The sequence below is a fragment of the Vipera ursinii genome (assembly GCF_947247035.1).
Source record: "Vipera ursinii genome assembly, chromosome: 1".
Lineage (NCBI taxonomy): Eukaryota > Metazoa > Chordata > Lepidosauria > Squamata > Viperidae > Vipera > Vipera ursinii.
Genome location: NC_139512.1, coordinates 349,088,881 through 349,106,987, shown reverse-complemented (window position 1 = coordinate 349,106,987; position 18,107 = coordinate 349,088,881). Strand labels below are relative to the sequence as shown.

The 18,107-nt window shown below is 44.3% G+C and overlaps 1 protein-coding gene across 1 annotated transcript in view; it reads right to left on the bottom strand.

The window, feature by feature from the left end:
* The window catches only part of NF1 (neurofibromin 1), a 232,623-nt gene that overhangs the window by 201,873 nt on the left and 12,643 nt on the right, over positions 1-18,107 (bottom strand). The window contains exons 2-4 of the mRNA XM_083379640.1: positions 16,013-16,156; positions 14,547-14,630; positions 3,862-4,052 (exon numbers count right to left, since the gene is read on the bottom strand). Coding sequence (XP_083235766.1) covers positions 3,862-4,052; positions 14,547-14,630; positions 16,013-16,156 — 419 coding nt within the window. The remainder of the gene's footprint in view (positions 1-3,861; positions 4,053-14,546; positions 14,631-16,012; positions 16,157-18,107) is intronic.

Sequence of the window (18,107 nt, the reverse complement as noted above, 5' to 3'; positions counted from 1 at the left end):
ATGCAGCTAAGATGAGGAAAGAGGATGCCTAATGACATGATTCAAGAAACATATTTATTTCCCTCTATCCCCGCCCCTCCTGTGAATATAGGGTGACATGATAGTAGTGGTCCAGTATCTAAGGGTCTGCCACAAAGAAGGGGGAGGGGTGTCAACCTATTTTCCAAAATACCACAAGGCAAGACAAGAAACAACGGATGGAAACTAATCAAGGAGAGCTCCAACCTAGAACTAAGGAGAAATTTCCTGACAATGAATCAGAAGAATTCATCAGACTTGTCTCCAGAAGTTGTGGGTGCTCCATCACTGGAGGTTTTTAAGAGGAGTTTGGATGGTTTTCTGACTGAGCAGGGGGTTGGACTAGAAGACCGCCAAGGTCCTTCCAACTCCATTATTCTATCTTCTACCTACAAAGTCCCTTCCAACTCTGTAATTCTGAATGCAGTGTCATCTATACTAGACACAAGCCGTTGCCATCAAGACATTTAGCATGAAGGGAAAATGCCACTTCCTACACACCAGATACATAAAGCAATTCTTTGGAACAGATGTTATGAAAGATCTTCGAAGTTTAGCTGACATAGCCTTTAATCGTAGATCTGTCACTGTGATGACTAGGGCCTGAAGCTGTTCCGACCCTGAACATATTTCCACAGAAAAACTTTGCCTAACCCCATGCCGTCTGGGTGCACTGGAAACTACATTTCCCAGAATTTTCAGTCAACGTGGCCAATTGTGTGGGTACAAAATGTGGAAGGAGCTTGCCTACAAGTGGCATCAGTTTTGGATGCACCCAGCCATGAAAGCTTATATTTTAGAGAAAATACTAGTGAGATTGCTTCTTGCTATCATATCTAGAACTTAGGATGCCCAGTCAACTCTTCCCTTTTTTGCTTTCCTAGGAAAATAGGCACACTTTCAGATAAAGGACTGCCTTGTGATCACCAACCATTTTAATTTCTTTAGGAAGAATATAAGTGTAGAACTATTCTAAGCAGTAGTTTATTTAATGTATTATTAAATATAAATTTTTATAGGCTGGCAACTTGCCACATAATTTTCAGTTAAGAACAGGCCAGTTGGCCCATTTTCAAATATTAATAATAGTTTAAATGGAATTAATTCTAGAATGGACAATTTTATTAATACTCTCCAATTCAACCCCACTGCTGGTCAAAAAAGATACAAGAAAGCAGCCTTCTTCAGATCAAGAAGCTTGTCTGTCAGGATCTTCTAGTTTAACTATGGAGTTCAAATGGTAATAACAGAGCCTGAGATTTCCATTATAAGCCACAACAGTTGTTAGTCAAGGCACCCAAAAGAGCCCTGGTGGCACAGTGGTTAGAATGCAGTACTGCAGATATCATTAGTACAGATTTCAAATTGATACCATAAATATTTCCTCTCTTTTCCCCTTCATATACACTGTCTATTTGTAAATTAAAAGACAAGTTTTATCCTATCCATCACATAGAAAATAACTTTCTTACATATATCCATAGTTTTTTAGTTTACACATATGGCAATTGTTTTAACATACAATCGTTTAGACCAGGGGTCGGCAACCTAAAAAAGAAAAAGAGCCACTGGGAACCGGTTCCATCACAAATTAAAAAAAGAGGGAGCCGCGTGCGTGTGTCCATGCACGCGCATGCGCAAAAAGATTTTTTGCGCATGCGCGGACGCACGCGGCTGCCATTTTTTTAAAAATGAGATGGAACCGGTTCCCGGTTGCCCGATGGCGACGGCCCGTCTGCAAAGCTGCCGCTTTCGGCAGCTTTGCAGACGGGCCGTGGCAGCTTCCTCAAAGAGCGGCGCCCCTGCCCATTCCGAGAGGTGCGCGCGCACCTCTCCGAACGACCGGAGTTGCGCGCGCACCTCCCCAAACCTTTGGGGAGGTGCGCACGTACCTCCGTGCGAAGGGGCAGCGGCGCCGCTCTTTAAGGAAGCTGCCGAAAGCGGCAGCTTCCTGAAAGAGCGGCACCGCTGCCCGTTCGCGCGGAGGTACGCGCGCACCTCCCCAAAGGTTTGGGGAGGTGTGCGCGCACCTCCGGTCGTTCGGAGAGGTGCGCGCGCACCTCTCGGAATGGGCAGGGGCGCTGCTCTTTGCGGAAGCTGCCGCGGCCCGTCTGCTAAGCTGCCGCTTTCGGCAGCTTCACAGACGGGCCACGGCGGGCTTCCTGAAAGAGCGGCACCGCTGCCCATTCGCGCGGAGGTACGCGCGCACCTCCGGTCGTTCGGAGAGGTGCGCGCGCACCTCTCGGAATGGGCAGGGGCGCCGCTCTTTGCGGAAGCTGCCGCGGCCCATCTGCTAAGCTGCCGCTTTCGGCAGCTTCACAGACGGGCCGCGGCGGGCTTCCTGAAAGAGCGGCACCGCTGCCCATTCGCGCGGAAGTACGCGCGCACCTCTCCAAAGGTTTGGGGAGGTGCGCGCGCACCTCCGCCCATTCGGGGAGGTGCGCGTGCACCTCTCCAAACGGGCGGTGCCACTCTCCATTTGGAGAGGTGCGCGCGCACCACTGCCCGTTGGAAGAGGTGCGCGCGCACCGGGCGGCTGGGAGCCGCAAGAGACGGCTCAAAGAGCCGCATGCGGCTCCGGAGCCGCAGGTTGCCGACCTGTGGTTTAGACAATCAATGACCTAATAGATTTTTCAATTTTAATTTCCACTAACATTTAGATTTAACGTTTGATATTTATCATCCCCAAGATTTTTAGTATACTGCCAATTCATCTATCACCATTCCTCACAAAATCTAATATTCAAACTACACATCGCGTTTACTTAACTTCTCACCCTCTATGTCAACAAGTTAAGGATACAATATGATATCCTTCCTTTTTGCTAATTGTCAGTTGTTTTTTTTAAGTAGTAATCAAAATTTCTTTTTATTTCAATATTTAATACTTCCTCTCTTCCTCTTTATATCTGCTATCTCTTGCTTAAACTAATAGTTTTCGTTTTTAACATTCCATATAGACCTATTTATACTACTATAAATTACTACTACCCAGCCTCCACGTTGCTTTTCAAATATGTGAATGTAATTATTAGAAAATCAATAAAAATTGTACACAAAAATAAACAACAGAATGCAGTACTGCAGGCTAATTCTGCTGACTGCCAGCTGCCAGCAATTCGGCAGTTGAATTCTCACCAGCTTAAGGTTGACTCAGCCTTCCATCTTTCCAGTAAAATGAGGACCCAGATTGTTGGGGCCAAGATGCTGACTCTGAAAACTGCTTAGAGAGCTGTAAAATGGTGTCTAAGTGCTATTGCTATGACCAGACCTTATTTTGACTTTTTTTTTCACAGCAGTCATTTATTCCTAAGGGCAAGTTTGAAGGAGACTCTAAGTATACAGTAGTTTGTCTCCCAGCCCCATTTCCACTTTCATTTTTGAAGGAGAAAACAAATCACCAAACTTGGGCTGCTGACCATCAGATCTCAGTTGTGCAGTCTTGAAACGGGCCATGCAAAGCCCAAAGGCTGTCAGACTTTTTCAAGGATAGGCAGTATGGAGCGGAAATGAGACTTAAGCGTTGATGGCCTCTGTGACAGAAATCAATCATGTTAGTGAGCTCTATTGTTTTCACTGCTGCACTTTTCAATTCTTTCTACTCATCTTCACGTGTGCCCTTTCAAATGACTAAATTAATGTAAACCTTCACTGATAATTGAAATCCAGGCATACAGCATACTATAAATAGTTGACAAGGGCAGAGGAGACAAGCTATCTTGGGCAGCAATATCTTGATTCATTCAACAATTTCGTGATCCTATTTGACTACAGAGGATGCCAGCACGACTTCAGTGACATTTTTAAGAATGACCCAGAGGTAAGAGCTCTTCAAGCACTCACCTGGTAGAGATGCGGCTGAACACTGCATTAAAATTGTTGCAGCTGAGAGAAAAGAGAACCCCAGAGGCAGAATTGCGTAGATCTGTAGCATGTTGATTCCCTTCGCGGTAGGTGTGGATGAAATGGCAGATCTCTGGCAACAGTTGCTTGACCAACATTGTCTCATCCAGCCGCATGGTGTCTTTGGGTTGCTGGAAGACAAAAGTTGAGATGGAATCGCCTTGTGGCATTTCCATAGCTCTGATACTCCAGAGACCAAGGAAGTGTCCTTTGCTAATTAGGTATCCAAGTATTTACAGAAATGTTCAAAAGCACAGCTGATTTAAAACCTCTACTCTTCCAGTTATTTACCTCAACTATGTGTGCTTCTAGGACCCAGATGGGAACGTCTCTGTTAACCATGTGCTGTAGCCATGTTAGCTGTCTTTCCACACACCACAAGAGAGGCTGGAAGATCAATATTTCTCCTGGAGGAGGTAAGTGGGTGAAAACTGGAACTGCTACAGAGACAGTTTCTAGAGAGGACTCTAGGAAAAAGGGTCATTTAAATCCCCAGTGTTTCACTGACATAGCTAATTTATTTGCTTACTTACTAGGGCACAGACTCTACACTCTTTCAATTCAGAGGGATTGATTGAGAGGAATATTTTAATTGCACACATGTCTATGGAGATTTTCAATTATCCAGATCATGTTGCCCCAAAGGAGCTGTTTAAAAGCCATCTGGACCTTCTTGGGGGGTTTTTTTCCCCTTGAAAGGGTTTCACCAAGCTTCTTGGATGTGAAGCAAAACGTTTTCAAGATTTTTTTTAAAAAAAAACCAAGAAAGTCCAGTTGCCTTTTGAACAGCACCTTTAATTGCAAACAGAACTGGAGCTATCTGAAGCTAAATCTAAATTAGGATTAGTTGACTGATTCCACCGACTTTGTTTCCTTGTTCACACAATGTCCTGGCCACATCCGGCATGCACCAATTAAACTTGATATATGAACAAGGCCACTCTAATGTCTGTAATATTGGGAAATATCTTAGCTAATTGTAGAAAAATACAGCACATGGGCCACGCTCACATCAGGATAATTTGCCGCAGGAATTGATGCTGTCTCTTCAGAAACCTTTAAGATGGCTGAGGAAAGCAAAACGAGACTCTTTGATCCTTTTAACGTAGCACCCCACTGTAGAGGAAACTGTACATTTCTCTCTTTATCCACATAAGGACTAGTTTTCTACAGCAAGTCAGATGGGCTAAAATGGAATCAGCCAGCTTGCAGTTCAACATATTACGAGACACTCATTCACTGCCTTAGCATGCTATGTGAACCAAACTACTGGCGCCAAGCCAAAACATAGTTAATCTCAGGGTCATAGCATCATATGTGAAAGCAATAGTGACTTTTGTTAATAGAGTATGTATTTAGGATTAATAATGTGGCATAGCTTTCTAGGAATCCTCAAGACTATGATCTAAAAGGAGATGTTATTTTTATTCCCTTCAGATGCTGGTTGTATCCCTAAATTATGCTCCTTTTTTCCAGCTAGCCAAGTAGATAAAATAACTGCATAGTGCCTTTCTTTCCATTAGTTTTGCAGTCTCTTTGAAAGAAAAAAGATCAGAAAGGATAACAGCAAAATGAAGAATAGTATTTAAAGCAGGTATGGGCAACTATGATTACTTTTAATGATCACAAGTTGCAAAGTTGCCATAGTTGCCTACCCAATTTAGAACATCTGTCTGCCTGGAGGCATTTCTGCTTCTTGTGGGAGGGAACAAGACTGACAAGAGACACTGTCAAGGAAGAGGATACAGATAGTCCTCAACTTATGACCAATTGCTTAGCTACTGCCTGAAGTCAAGATGCCCCCCCCCCAAAAAAAACCTGCAACTTATGATGCAGTTCCAAAGTTATAGGATCTGCCCAACCCTGGTCACGTGACTACGTTCTTGGCACACAGCAACCAGCTTCTCTATAATAATAATAATAATAATTTATTATTATTTTTTATTATTATTATTATTATTATTATTATTATTATTATTATTATTATTATTATTTTATTTATATACCGCCCTTCTCCCGAAGGACTCAGGGCGGTGAACAGGGCAAATGTATAAAATACAAAAAATACAAAAGTTAAAAGGAATTAAACATAATGCCCAAGGTAAAAACAATAAATACAAATGTTAAGAACAATAAAAAACCCAATCCCCCCCCCATCAGGCCAAGCCGGCTTGTTCAAATAAATGCGCATTTGCAGTGTCCTGTGGTCACATGACCACAATTTACATTACACACACACACACACACACACAGAGAGAGAGAGAGAGAGAGAGAGAGAGAGAGAGAGAGAGAGAGAGAGAGAGAGAGAGAGAGAGAAACTGCTCTTTATGTTCATTTTTGGGGGGGGGGGGGGAGAAATGCCCCATAGCAAACTTAAATGCTTTAAAAAAAAGATTGCAAAATTGAGTGTGATCATGTGACGATCCACTTTATGACTGTCACAAACTTACGAGCTTAATTACCAGGCCCAATTATGGTTGTATGTCAAGAACTGCCTGTAGTCAGTTCAATGCCTATGGCCCTATGCAACCACACAGCTCCAGTTAGCCTTGTATTTATTCTCCTTGAATTTGCAGGCTAAAATAAGGCTCCTTGGGGTGCTACCCTGCACGGCCAGAGAGTGGGTAAACAGTAACTAAAGCAAACAAAAGTCTTTTCAGTGGTGACCCCTTCCCAGCAGAGCACCCTTCCCAGGGACGCTCAGATAACGCAAAGCCTGGGCAGGAAGACCAGATTTCACCTGCCCAGATTTTCAAACTACTTCCTTTTTATGGAAATTTAATGCTTCCCATCAATTCTACTTGCACTTGGTTCTTTTACTGTGGTTTTTATTTCCCCCCCCTTTGGAAATTCTAGTGTAAATAATTAATTCAAGCCCTGGGGGGAGCCAGGTAGAAGCACCGTGGAAAAGTACAATGCATTCAAAGGCCTAGAAACGGTATGCTAGATTGCTCTGTTCCTCAGAGAAAGGTGCAATTTAGTTTCCCAACACTATTTACAATTACAGGTAGCACCTTTTCTGTCCGGGCCCCCTGCCCCTCCCAAATTAAATAGCAACCAAGTCGAAAGAATCATCAGCAGAAGTAAACATCAACAGAAAGAAAGAAAAAAATTTTTATTCCACTCCAAGCTGAAATGAGACCAAGTGGTTGGCAATGCAGTTAGCATCATCGGTTTGGGACAAGAGTTGAGATTTCTGAAAAGATCTGCATCCAAATACAAAACAAAGTCTTCAAAGTTGGGCATTTGCAGCATCATACTATATTTTGGGTGAGTCATTAAGTAGCGTGGAAGGAAAAGCTGGCAATGGTTCGCAGGAGCGCTTCCGTTTCTTTTTTCCCCTGGGAAGAGGAAAACGACGGTCAAAGAGCACTAGTCCAGGGCTTTTCAACCAGTGGTACGGGTACCACCTGTGGTACATTGGCACCTGGCAGGTGGTACGCGACCAGCCTAGAAAAGTGGTAGCGGGGGAGGGGAATGAGCTGAACCGGTGGCAGCACCGCACAAGCCTGAGCGAGAGACGGCTGGAGCTGCAGGGCTGACAGGGCTCAGTGAAAGCACCAGGATCAGTGCTTCTTCGGGGCTGTCGGAGCCCAGAAGAAGCGCCGACCAGCTGGAATGTTGCAGCATCTCCAGGGTCTTGTGATTTACATTGATGCTTGGCAACTGATTCATATTTATGATGGTCACAGTGTCCCAGGGTCATGTGAAGTGATCAAAACTTGCTGCAAACCACCCAGCAGACGGGGGGAATAAAAACCAAACACCACCACCACCACCCTTGCTGCCAATCCTGAACAGAAATGCTCACAACAATGAAAACCTCGGACAGGAGGAAGAGCGCCGCTGGGCGGGCAGGCAGGTGTCTTACTCGGCTGTGGCTGGGGGGGGGGCACTTTTTTCAGTGCCACTGTAACTTCAGTCACTAAGCCAACTGTTGTAAGTTGAGGACTACCTGTACTTCATCACTTTCCCCCCCCCCTTTTTTTTTTTTGGTCATCAAGTTTTTGACACCTTGCTAGGCGACTGGTGGTAACTCGGATGTTGCCATATCTTAAAAGTGGTACAATGGGTGAAAAGGTTGAAAAGCCCTGCACTAGACCATACCTGGGAAAGGGAAAGGGAAAGAGGAAGGGAAGGGGAAGCAAAAGGGAAGGAAGGGGAAGGGGAAAGAAAGGGAAAGGGAAGGAAGGGGAAAGGGAAAGCAAAAGTGAAGGAAGGAGAATGAGAAGGAAAAGAGAAAGGGAAGGAAGGGGAAGCAAAAGGGAACAGAGGAAAGGAAAGTGAGGACTCTCGTTGCCTGTAGAATAAGGTGCAACTCAAAAACCAAGCGAAGAGCAGACATGGGCTTCGGCAAGTCTGCAGCAGCTGAGTTGAAAAATAAAGCACAGCCCATCGACTTCAGAGATGCTGACAGCTATGCCCAGCTGCTGGTAAAGCACCCTCCTTCAACCACCATCTCCAAAAAAAGTAACAGACTGAGGGACTGTACAAAGCCAATGCTTCAGCAGCAGGTCAGATCATCATCCGATAGCAAGAGAGGCCAACTAACTTGAAGATGACTGAACAATAGCTCAAGATAAGCATTTGGATCAATATAAAAAGGGGAGGGACCACCTTGCCGCAGGTGTATACTGTAGGCCACCCAACCCAAAAGAGGAAAGAGATGAACTCTTTGCTAGTCAGTTAACTAAGGTGTGTATGCAGGAATTACAATAGCAATGGGGGACTTTAATTACCCTGACATCAATTTACAATCGTTCTTGCCACAGTTGTTAAGTGAATCACTGTGGTTGTTAAGTTAGTAACGTGGCCACCCATGTTAAATGAATTTGGCTTCCCCACTGACTTTGCTTACCAGAGGATTGTAAACGGTGATCATGTGACCCTAGGACACTAACAACTGTCATAAATACATGCCAGTTGCCAAGCATCTGAATTTTGATCGTGTGATCATCACACAACCATGGGGATGCTGCCATGGTCGTAAGTCACTTTTTCAGTGCCATTGTAACATTGAATGGTCACTAAACAAATGGTTGCAATTTGATGACTATCTGTATATACTGAACAGTTCCATGAGGATTGGACTATAACCATCCTTTCAATTTAAATTTATTTATTTATTTATTTATTTATTTATTTATTTATTTATTTATTTTCTATACCACCCTTCTCCCGAAGGATTCAGGGCGGTGTACAGGGCAATAAAATGCAATAAAAATACAATATACAAAAGTTAAGAATTAAACAGAATAGCCCAATTGCAGTAAAAGTTAATTAAAATTACAATTAAAATACCCCAAACCCATCAGACCAGGCCGGTTTGTTCAAATAGGTGAGTTTTCAGGTCACAGCGGAAGGAGCGAAGGTCAGGAGCCGTCCGGAGCACAACCGGTAAATGATTCCAAAGGTCTGGCGCACCCACAGAGAACGCCCTCCCCCTGGGGGCCGCCAGCCGACACTCTCTGACTGACGGCACCCTGAGGAGGCCCTCTGTGGGAGCGCACTGGACGAAGGGAAGTTGACGCCGGCAGCAGGTGCTCCCGTAAGTAATCCGGACCCATGCCATTTAGGGCTTTATAGGTCATCAACAGCACCTTGAATCTCACCCGGAGGGCAACTGGAAGCCAATGCAGCTCGCGGAGTAGAGGTGTTACATGGGAGTATCGGGAGACCCCCAACACAACTCGCACAGCTGCATTCTGCACCAGTTGAAGCCTCCAAGTGGTCCTCAAGGGCAGCCCCATGTACAGAGCATTGCAGTAGTCTAAACGAGAGGTCACGAGCGCATGAGTGACTGTACGCAAGGCATCCCGGTCCAGATAGGGTCGCAACTGGCGCACCAGGCGAACCTGGGCAAAGGCCCCCCTATATGATCTTCCAGGGAGAGCTGTGAATCCAGGAGGACACCCAAGTTGCGAGCCCTATCTACAGGGGGTAATACCTCACCCCCCATGGTTAAAGATGGAATAACCTGAATTTCCCGAGATGCCGGCATGTACAACCACTCAGTCTTGTCGGGATTGAGCCGAAGCCTGTTCCTCCCCATCCAGACCCAAACCGCCTCCAGGCAACGGAACATCACATCGAGGGCATCACTGGGGTGGTTTGGGGTGGAGATGAAAAGCTGGGTATCATCAGCATACTGATGATACCCGACCCCAAAACCACGAATGATCTCACGCAGTGGCTTCATATAGATGTTGAACAGGAGAGACGAGAGGACCGACCCCTGAGGAACTCCACAAACGAGAGGCCTCGAGGCCGACCTCTTCCCTCCTGCCAGCACCAACTGCGAACGTCCCAGGAGGTAGGAGGAGAACCACTGGAGAACAGTGCCCTACACTCCCAACCCCCTGAGACGCCGCAGTAAGATACCATGGTCGATGGTATCGAAAGCTGCTGAGAGGTCTAATAGGACTAGGACAGAGGAACAACCCCTGTCCCGAGCCTGCCAGAGATCATTCACCAACGCGACCAATGCCGTCTCCGTGCTGTACCCAGGCCTGAAGCCCGATTGGTACGGGTCCAGATAATCAGCTTCCTCCAGGAACAAAGCGAGCTGATGCGCCACCACACTCTTAACAACCTTCGCAAGAAAGTGAAGGTTGGAGACCGGACGATAGTTGTTTAAAACAGCCGAGTCCAGGGCAGGCTTCTTGAGGAGGGGTCTCACCACCGCCTCCTTCAAGGCAGCGGGAAAGCTACCCTCACTCAAAGAAGCAGTTATCACTGCCTGGAGCCAGCCTCGTGTCCCCTCCCGAGCTGCATAAACCAGCCAGGAGGGGCACAGGTCCAATAAACACGTGGTGGAGCTCAGCCTCCCCATGATCCTGTCCACATCTTCCAAAGTCACAGGATCGAACTCTTCCAAGATAACATCACCAAGACCGCCCATGTCACCACCGTCAGACTCTGCCCAGTCGGAGTCCAGACTGGTCCGGATCCGAGCGATTTTGTCCGACAGATGTTGGCTAAACTCCTTGGCACGACCCTGCAAGGGCTCCCCCCTCACCTCCGGGCGATTATCTGCAGACGCGATGAGGGTAGCAAAGTAATTAGACCTTGCCGTCCTCATCGTCGCGAGATAAGACCTCATAGAGGACCTTAGTCGCAATTGGTCGGATTCAGACCGGCTGGATCTCCAACAGCTCTCTAGGCCCCGTCTCCAACGCTTCATCTCCCGGAGCTCTACGGAGAACCATGGAGCCCACTGGGATCTGCGCCGGGTCAGGGGCCGCATGGGTACAACTCGGTCGAGTGCCTCCGTGGCTGCCTTTTCCCAGGCTTCCACCAGGGCATCGGCCGAGCTGTGAGCGAAGGCGGCAGGTGGGGACCCAAGCGCCACCTGGAACCGCTCAGGATCCATTAAGCGCCTAGGGCGGAACCATCTTGTTGGTTTCGTAACCCCACGACGGGGAGTGGCGAAATGGAAGACCAGCCGCAGGAGATGATGATCGGTCCATGACAGGGGCATAATAATTGGAGAACCCCCACCCAGATCATCTAACCATCGTCCAGATAGAAAAACAAAATCGAGCGTGTAACCCCCCCCATGAGTCGGGCCCTGAATTACTTGCATCAGGTCCATGGCCATCATGGAAGCCATGAACTCCCGAGCCAACTCAGATGATCCCCCCAGGGATGGCAGATTGAAGTCACCCAAAATCATAAATTTGGGGAACTGAATCACCAACCCCGAGGATATCGAGTAGCTCAGGCAGGGCTGCTGCTACGCGACAAGGCGAAAGGTACACCAGCAGCAAGCCCAACTGAGCCCTAGGGCCACATCTCAGGAGGAGAGACTCACACCCGGATATTTGGACAACGGTGGCCTCCCGCAGACATAAGGTCTCCCTCACAACTACCGCCACACCCCTGCCCCTACCCTGAGCCCGAGGCTGGTGAAGCACCCAGAAACCTGGTGGACAGAGATCAATCAGAGGGACACCACCCTCTGGGCCCAACCAGGTCTCCGTAATGCAAGCCAGGTCCGCACACTCCTCCTCAATCAAATCTCGGATGAGAGGAGCCTTATTAACTACGGACCTGGCATTAAAATACACAAGCCTGATATTGCATCAGTAGTTTGGGGTTCTATCTTGGTTTTCTGTAATGAACACAGCTGGGGGTTTAGTTCTTCTACGTAGTTGTCATTCAGGACAAGTCCAACAATATTGGGTGACCTCCTTGGTTCTTCCTGACTAATGAAATCTATCTAGGATTCACTATAAAATTGAACACCTAAATGTTCAGCTAATTGCCTTTCATAAGCCAATTGAAGGATTTGTTTTCAAACAATGAATTCTTCCAGGATCTCCTTAGTGTCAAAATAGTTGGCCGTGTAGGACTGGAAGCGACCATCAAAATAAAGTGTGGCTTAGCAACCATCTGATGGTGAAGAAAAAACAGACTTCACAAAGGAAAAAGGAAAGCAGAGCCTACACCCAGGAAGAGACTCTAGACCAGGTGTGTCCAACCTTGGCTACTTTAAGACTTGTGGACTTCAATTCCCAGAATTCTGGCTGAGGAATTCTGGAAGTCCTCAAGTCTTAAAAATTTGCCACAGTTGAACACTGAGCTCTAGACCATCAGAAGCCAATACAGGCCACCCGATTCTTACAGCCAGTTTAGTCAATGTGCAAATATTCTCAATTGGACCAACCTTCTCCAGATGCTTTGACATGCAACCAAGTCAACCCACATATCCTTCCTTCCTAGTTGTTTATGAAGATGGTGAAGTTTCTGCAAGGTGGGTAGATGAGGCTTGGGTTCAGATTCTGGATTTTTGGTAGTAAAGCAATAAGGGTCATTAATGATAAGCTCAGCCTCTCTGCATCTGTTCTCTTCAGTGCCTCATCTGCTTTTCCCTCAACTGAATATTCACAAGCCACTGGGAAGACATTTTCCCCAAACATGAAAGCAGATGTGTTGGGATAGAATTCACTTCACAAGGGAATGATGGGAAGATGTGTCCAACATAAACAATGAGATCAGGAAAGGTAATATAGAATGTTGTTTATAAAAGCATCAAATAACCCAAGTCTTTTGTCTGCCATGGTTTACCAATCAATCTTTCAAAACCAGTTGTGGAGAATCACAGGCAGCTTATGGAAGATCTGATTACATTGAACTTGGAACTGCATTGAGAAACCTTCAGGAATAAACATATATTCTTCAATTTCACAAAGCCCAGGTTTAGCGTTACACTCCTGCTTCATACAAGACACTAACCCATGAGTGACACTCCCAAAGTAACAAGGGTAGGGGGCAAGGGGAGTGAGAGCTGACTGTCTCCAAAAACGGAACCAAATGAAAATTGGATTTTTTCCCCCCCCAGAAAGTACAAGATGACATTCCCTCTGGAAGTTTAACAAACCAAAGAAATATAAACTAAAAAGCACCTGCAAAAGTCATCTTTAGCAATGGGACAGATGTTTCATGATTATAATGCAAAATTGAATCAAGCCAAAATAAAACCAGAAAGTCAATGGGGAACACTAAAGTTATTTTGCAGTCACTAAACTGGAGTGCTCCTGATCTGTTTACTGCTGTAAATGTGGTCCTCAATTTACAATCAGAATTGGATCTGGAATTTCCACTGTTAAGCAAGGTAGCTGTTAAGAAGTCATGTCTGATTTTATGACCTTTTTGCCACAATTAAGTGAATCATACAATTGTTAAGTGAATCATGGGGTCATTAGGCAAATCCAACTTCCCCCACTGACTGTTGGAAACTGGCCAAGAAGGTCAAAAATTGCAATCACATGATCCTGCAACCATCATGAATACATGCCCATTGCTATGCACACTGAACTGTGATCATGTGATTGTAGAGATGCTGCAACAGTTATACGTGTGAGGATCACTGTAAATCACTTTTTTCAGTGTCACTGAACTTAGAACAGTTGCTAAACCAATGGCTGCAATTCAAGGACCATCTGTATCCAATGCCTATGATGCTCTGCCAGCACAGACACCTACAATTCAAATAAATTTGGATAGCAACTTGGGAGCACTGGCAGTTTGAAGTTTCTCTTACACCAGTCAAATGTAATTTTTTACATCCATCTGAGGCAGGGATCTTCAAACTTGCCCCTTTTATGACTTGTGGAATTCAACTCCCAGAATTCCTCAGCCAGCATGCCTGGGGTATATCAGACACTCAAAGTGTTAATTCCCAATTTACAAAAAAAAAATTAAAAACTTATCACCTGAAAACTATTCCTTTTTAAGAGCATAAGAAAACCCATACAGAGCAGAGCCATATAGACACTGAGAATAAATATACGACGTTTCCCAACCTGAGGTATAGCAGATTTTTTAAAAATTTATGTTAACAGATTTTTGTTCCACATTTTAAAATCCTCACTTTTTACAACTTTGCAACTTTGTACTTCAGGAAAGCAACAACACAACATTGCAGGTTACTAAAAGTAACCTCCAGATTTGTCCAGCTACAACTCTCAGAATTCAATTACAATTCTCAGATTCACAGACTGCACTTTAGAACATATCTGGAAGGCACCTAGTTGACCAACGCTGTACTAAAACAATAAAAAATCTATACTAACTGGTGTCTATGTCAAAATTTTGTTAAGAAAATTAAGCAGGCTACTCACCCCAGCAAGACACTTTTCCAGTGTATCCAAAATAATCAACTGAGAAAGATACAAGTTCTTTTCAGCCGCTTCACTAAATATTCTCTATAAGAAAAAAAACATCAAAAGATCAGTTTAGCTTTTGGTAACAAAGCTGACTTATACTGTCACCCATCTGCTACTTCCAAAAGGACATAACTTCTCTGATACCCTCTATAGCAGGCATGTCAAACTGCCGGCCTGCGGGCTGGATGCGTCACGCCGAAACCGCGCCCACTCCATTGCCGACAATGGGGAAAAAGTCACGATACGTCGCGCAATATCACGCGACATTGCGAGTTTGACATGCCTGGTCTATAGCTTTTGAATGAGTAACTCTATTACAGTTCATAGATCCTCCAAACATATCAAAATAAGAATAAGGTAAAATGTAGAGCAAAATAAAGTAAAAGCAATCTATCCTCTACACCAGGTGTCAAACTTGCAACGTCATGTGACGTGTTGCGACGTATTGTGACTTTTTTTCCATTGCCAGCAATAGGGTGGGCGCAGTTTTGCCATGACGCATCCCACCGGCGGGCCAGCAGTTTGACACCCCTGCTCTACACAGTAATCAGTAATCAATCCCAAAGTACAATTTGTGCAGACTGCAAAAGTAAATTTAATGACAACTTTGTGTTGATTTTGCATCTTTCATCTGCCAGAATTTTGCATAAAATTCTTCTGGTTATCCAGGAAGTTACCTAATGAGGGGCGTTAGAAACCTGTAATGAGATGCGAGGTTGCAGAAGTTGCAATATAGATGGGCTGGTAGCCTTTAATTTTAATTCTTTCCTGATCCTATCACGGTTTCTCTTCTATCCCATTCCGATTCTCTGACAAACTAGCATGTACTAGTTATGTAACTTTTAAAATATGGAGCTATGATTCCCCTAACATTAAATGCCAAAAAGTCAAGACAGACCTACTGTTTCCAGCAAGAAGACCCTATAGCTTTAGTTAAAATCCAGTACTTTCCCTCAGGAATGGATACAGCCAGGAGGGCAAAGTAAGACATACATCAAATACACAACCAATTGTGTATTGGTTGTTACAGAATCAAATATTTAAAATCAATTTCTACTGCAACCATTTTATTCCATCTCACATCCGCTTCAGTTCACCAATGTTTTATGTGAAATTACACTGTATTTTTCTTGGTTTTTTGGTTTTATGAAAAGTTCCATTGTATAGATGAGAACAATGTTATTATTTATCCTGGTTTTAACTGGTGTTGATAGGTTGGGGGGGGGGAGCTTTTGACATATAACTTTACAGATAGGAAATGAATGTATCATATTTTCTCAGAGCTGCAAATTATAATATGCATTCCGGTTCACATTAAAGATACAATAAGCCAATAGATATTTATCTACCTAGACTTAAAAAAAATATTTCTCTTCCTCCAGAACAAAAGAAGACTAAGTCAATGAGAAAAGATCACTTACCATGTTGTTAACATTTTTTAAGATATTTGTGAGGCCACTAATAACCAGAGAGAACTTATACTTGGAAATGTTGATGAGACATTCCTTGTTATGTTCCGTGCTGACTTTGGTGTGAGTATTCTGCTGGCTGGTTTTGATCGGAAGCTGCAATAAAAGGAAGTTTGGAAAGCTGTTATACAGAACAAAATTTACAGTAGGACAGTTTATTATGCAAGGATTAGAGAGCCAGTTTGGCCCCGTGGCTAAGTTCCTGTCCTAGAAACCAGGAGACTGCGAATTCTTGTCCTGCCTTAGGTATGAAAGTCGGATGGGTGACTTTGGACCAACCCATTTCACAGGGCTTTTGTCTGGAAAATAGGAAAAGAAAGGAGTACTATGTATGTTCACTGCCCTGAGTTACTTACGAAGTAATAAGGGCAGGATAAAAATCAAATAAACAAATAAATGCACAATAAGTCAACCATCAGCATTTTCTGATTGTCACCACCTTTTCATTTTCTTAAATCTTGTAAAATCAAAGCATCCCAAAGGAAGGCAATAGCAACCACTTCCAGACCGGCCAAAAACAAAACAAACATGTCCATGTAGCATCAAAAAATCAACCTCAACTTTAAGGATATTTTATTTTTTAAATTAACATGGTTTAACCTTTATTTAAATTAGCACAGCGCTGAGTAAGCAGATCCCAGGTCTCCCCTCCATCTTTGGAGTCACACCAAGGACTGCTATACTGACTTCACTAAGAGTAAAGGCAACTTTTAATGGATATTTGACCCCTCTGACCCAGCCAGACAAGAGCTAAATTATCTAACATAGGGGCAGAGGGCCACGGCCAATCCAAGTTTTCTTTTTAGTAACCAGTAACTACTTCTTTAAAAATGAAGAACTTTGATTTAAATGTATCCAATATTTAATCCCCACCCAAAAATAGGCTCATTAAACTCAACAGGACTTCTGAACAAATATTTACAGTAGAAGTGGACAACCAACAAGTTCCATGCACCTTATCACTTTCACAGGGTTTTTACTCTCTCCCACTTCTCTTTTATCACCTACATGAAGGTATTGGGTGACTTAACCCATTAACACTTAGTGACCTCTGCCCCGGGTCACTAAGTGAGCCCATCTAAACGCTTTCCCACCAATGCCTGGAGGTTTGGGTTCTGCATGGGGAAAATTGGCTTCAGCTCAACCTTGACAAGACTAAGTAGCTGTGGGCTTTAGGGCTCCTCATAAGTAGTATTTATCCATCACTGACTCTGGATGGAGTAATACTCTCTCAGACTGAGTTGGTATGCCCTCTAGGATCCTCCTAGGACCTAGAGCAAGGGTAGGCAACCTTGGTTCTTTTATGACTCGTGGACTTCAACTCCCAGAATTCCTGAGCCAGCTATGCTGAGGAGAAACGGAAAGGTTTCCATGCTGAGCCATGTTGGCTCAGGAATTCTGGGAGTTGAAGTCCACAAGTCCTAAAAGAGCCAAGGCTGCCTACCCCTGGCCTAGAGTCACAGTGATGGTTACTGCCTATCCTAAATGAGTGAGCAAGCTCCAGATCCTGTCAGTAAAGAATGTCACACTGTGGGTTCCAGGAAACATGCATTCTCTACAGATAGTCCTCAACTTACAACAGTTTGCTTAGTGACTGTTTGAAGTTACAACAGCACTGGAGGGAAAATGATTTATGACCATTTTTCACATTTATGACTGTTGTTAAGTGAATCTTGCTTCCCCATTGACTTTGCTTATCAGAAGGTCACAAAAGGTGATCACATGACCCTGGGACATTGTAACTGCCATAAATATGAACCAGTTGCCAAGTGTTTGAATTTTGGTCACAAGATCATGGGGATGCTGCAAAGGTCGTAACTGTGAAAAATGGTCATAAGTCACATTTCTCAGTGCTGTTTTAACTTTGAATGGTCACTAAACAAACTCTTGTAAGTCCAGGATTACTTGTATAAGAAATGAGCCCAGTTAAGACCTTAAGCTTATATAGAAGAGCTCCTATTTTCCATGAAGAGACTTTGGAAGGTTTTAACTTCAGTTTTTGCTTAATTTAAACTTAGGTAAGCAAATTTCAGAGTACAGTTTGTTT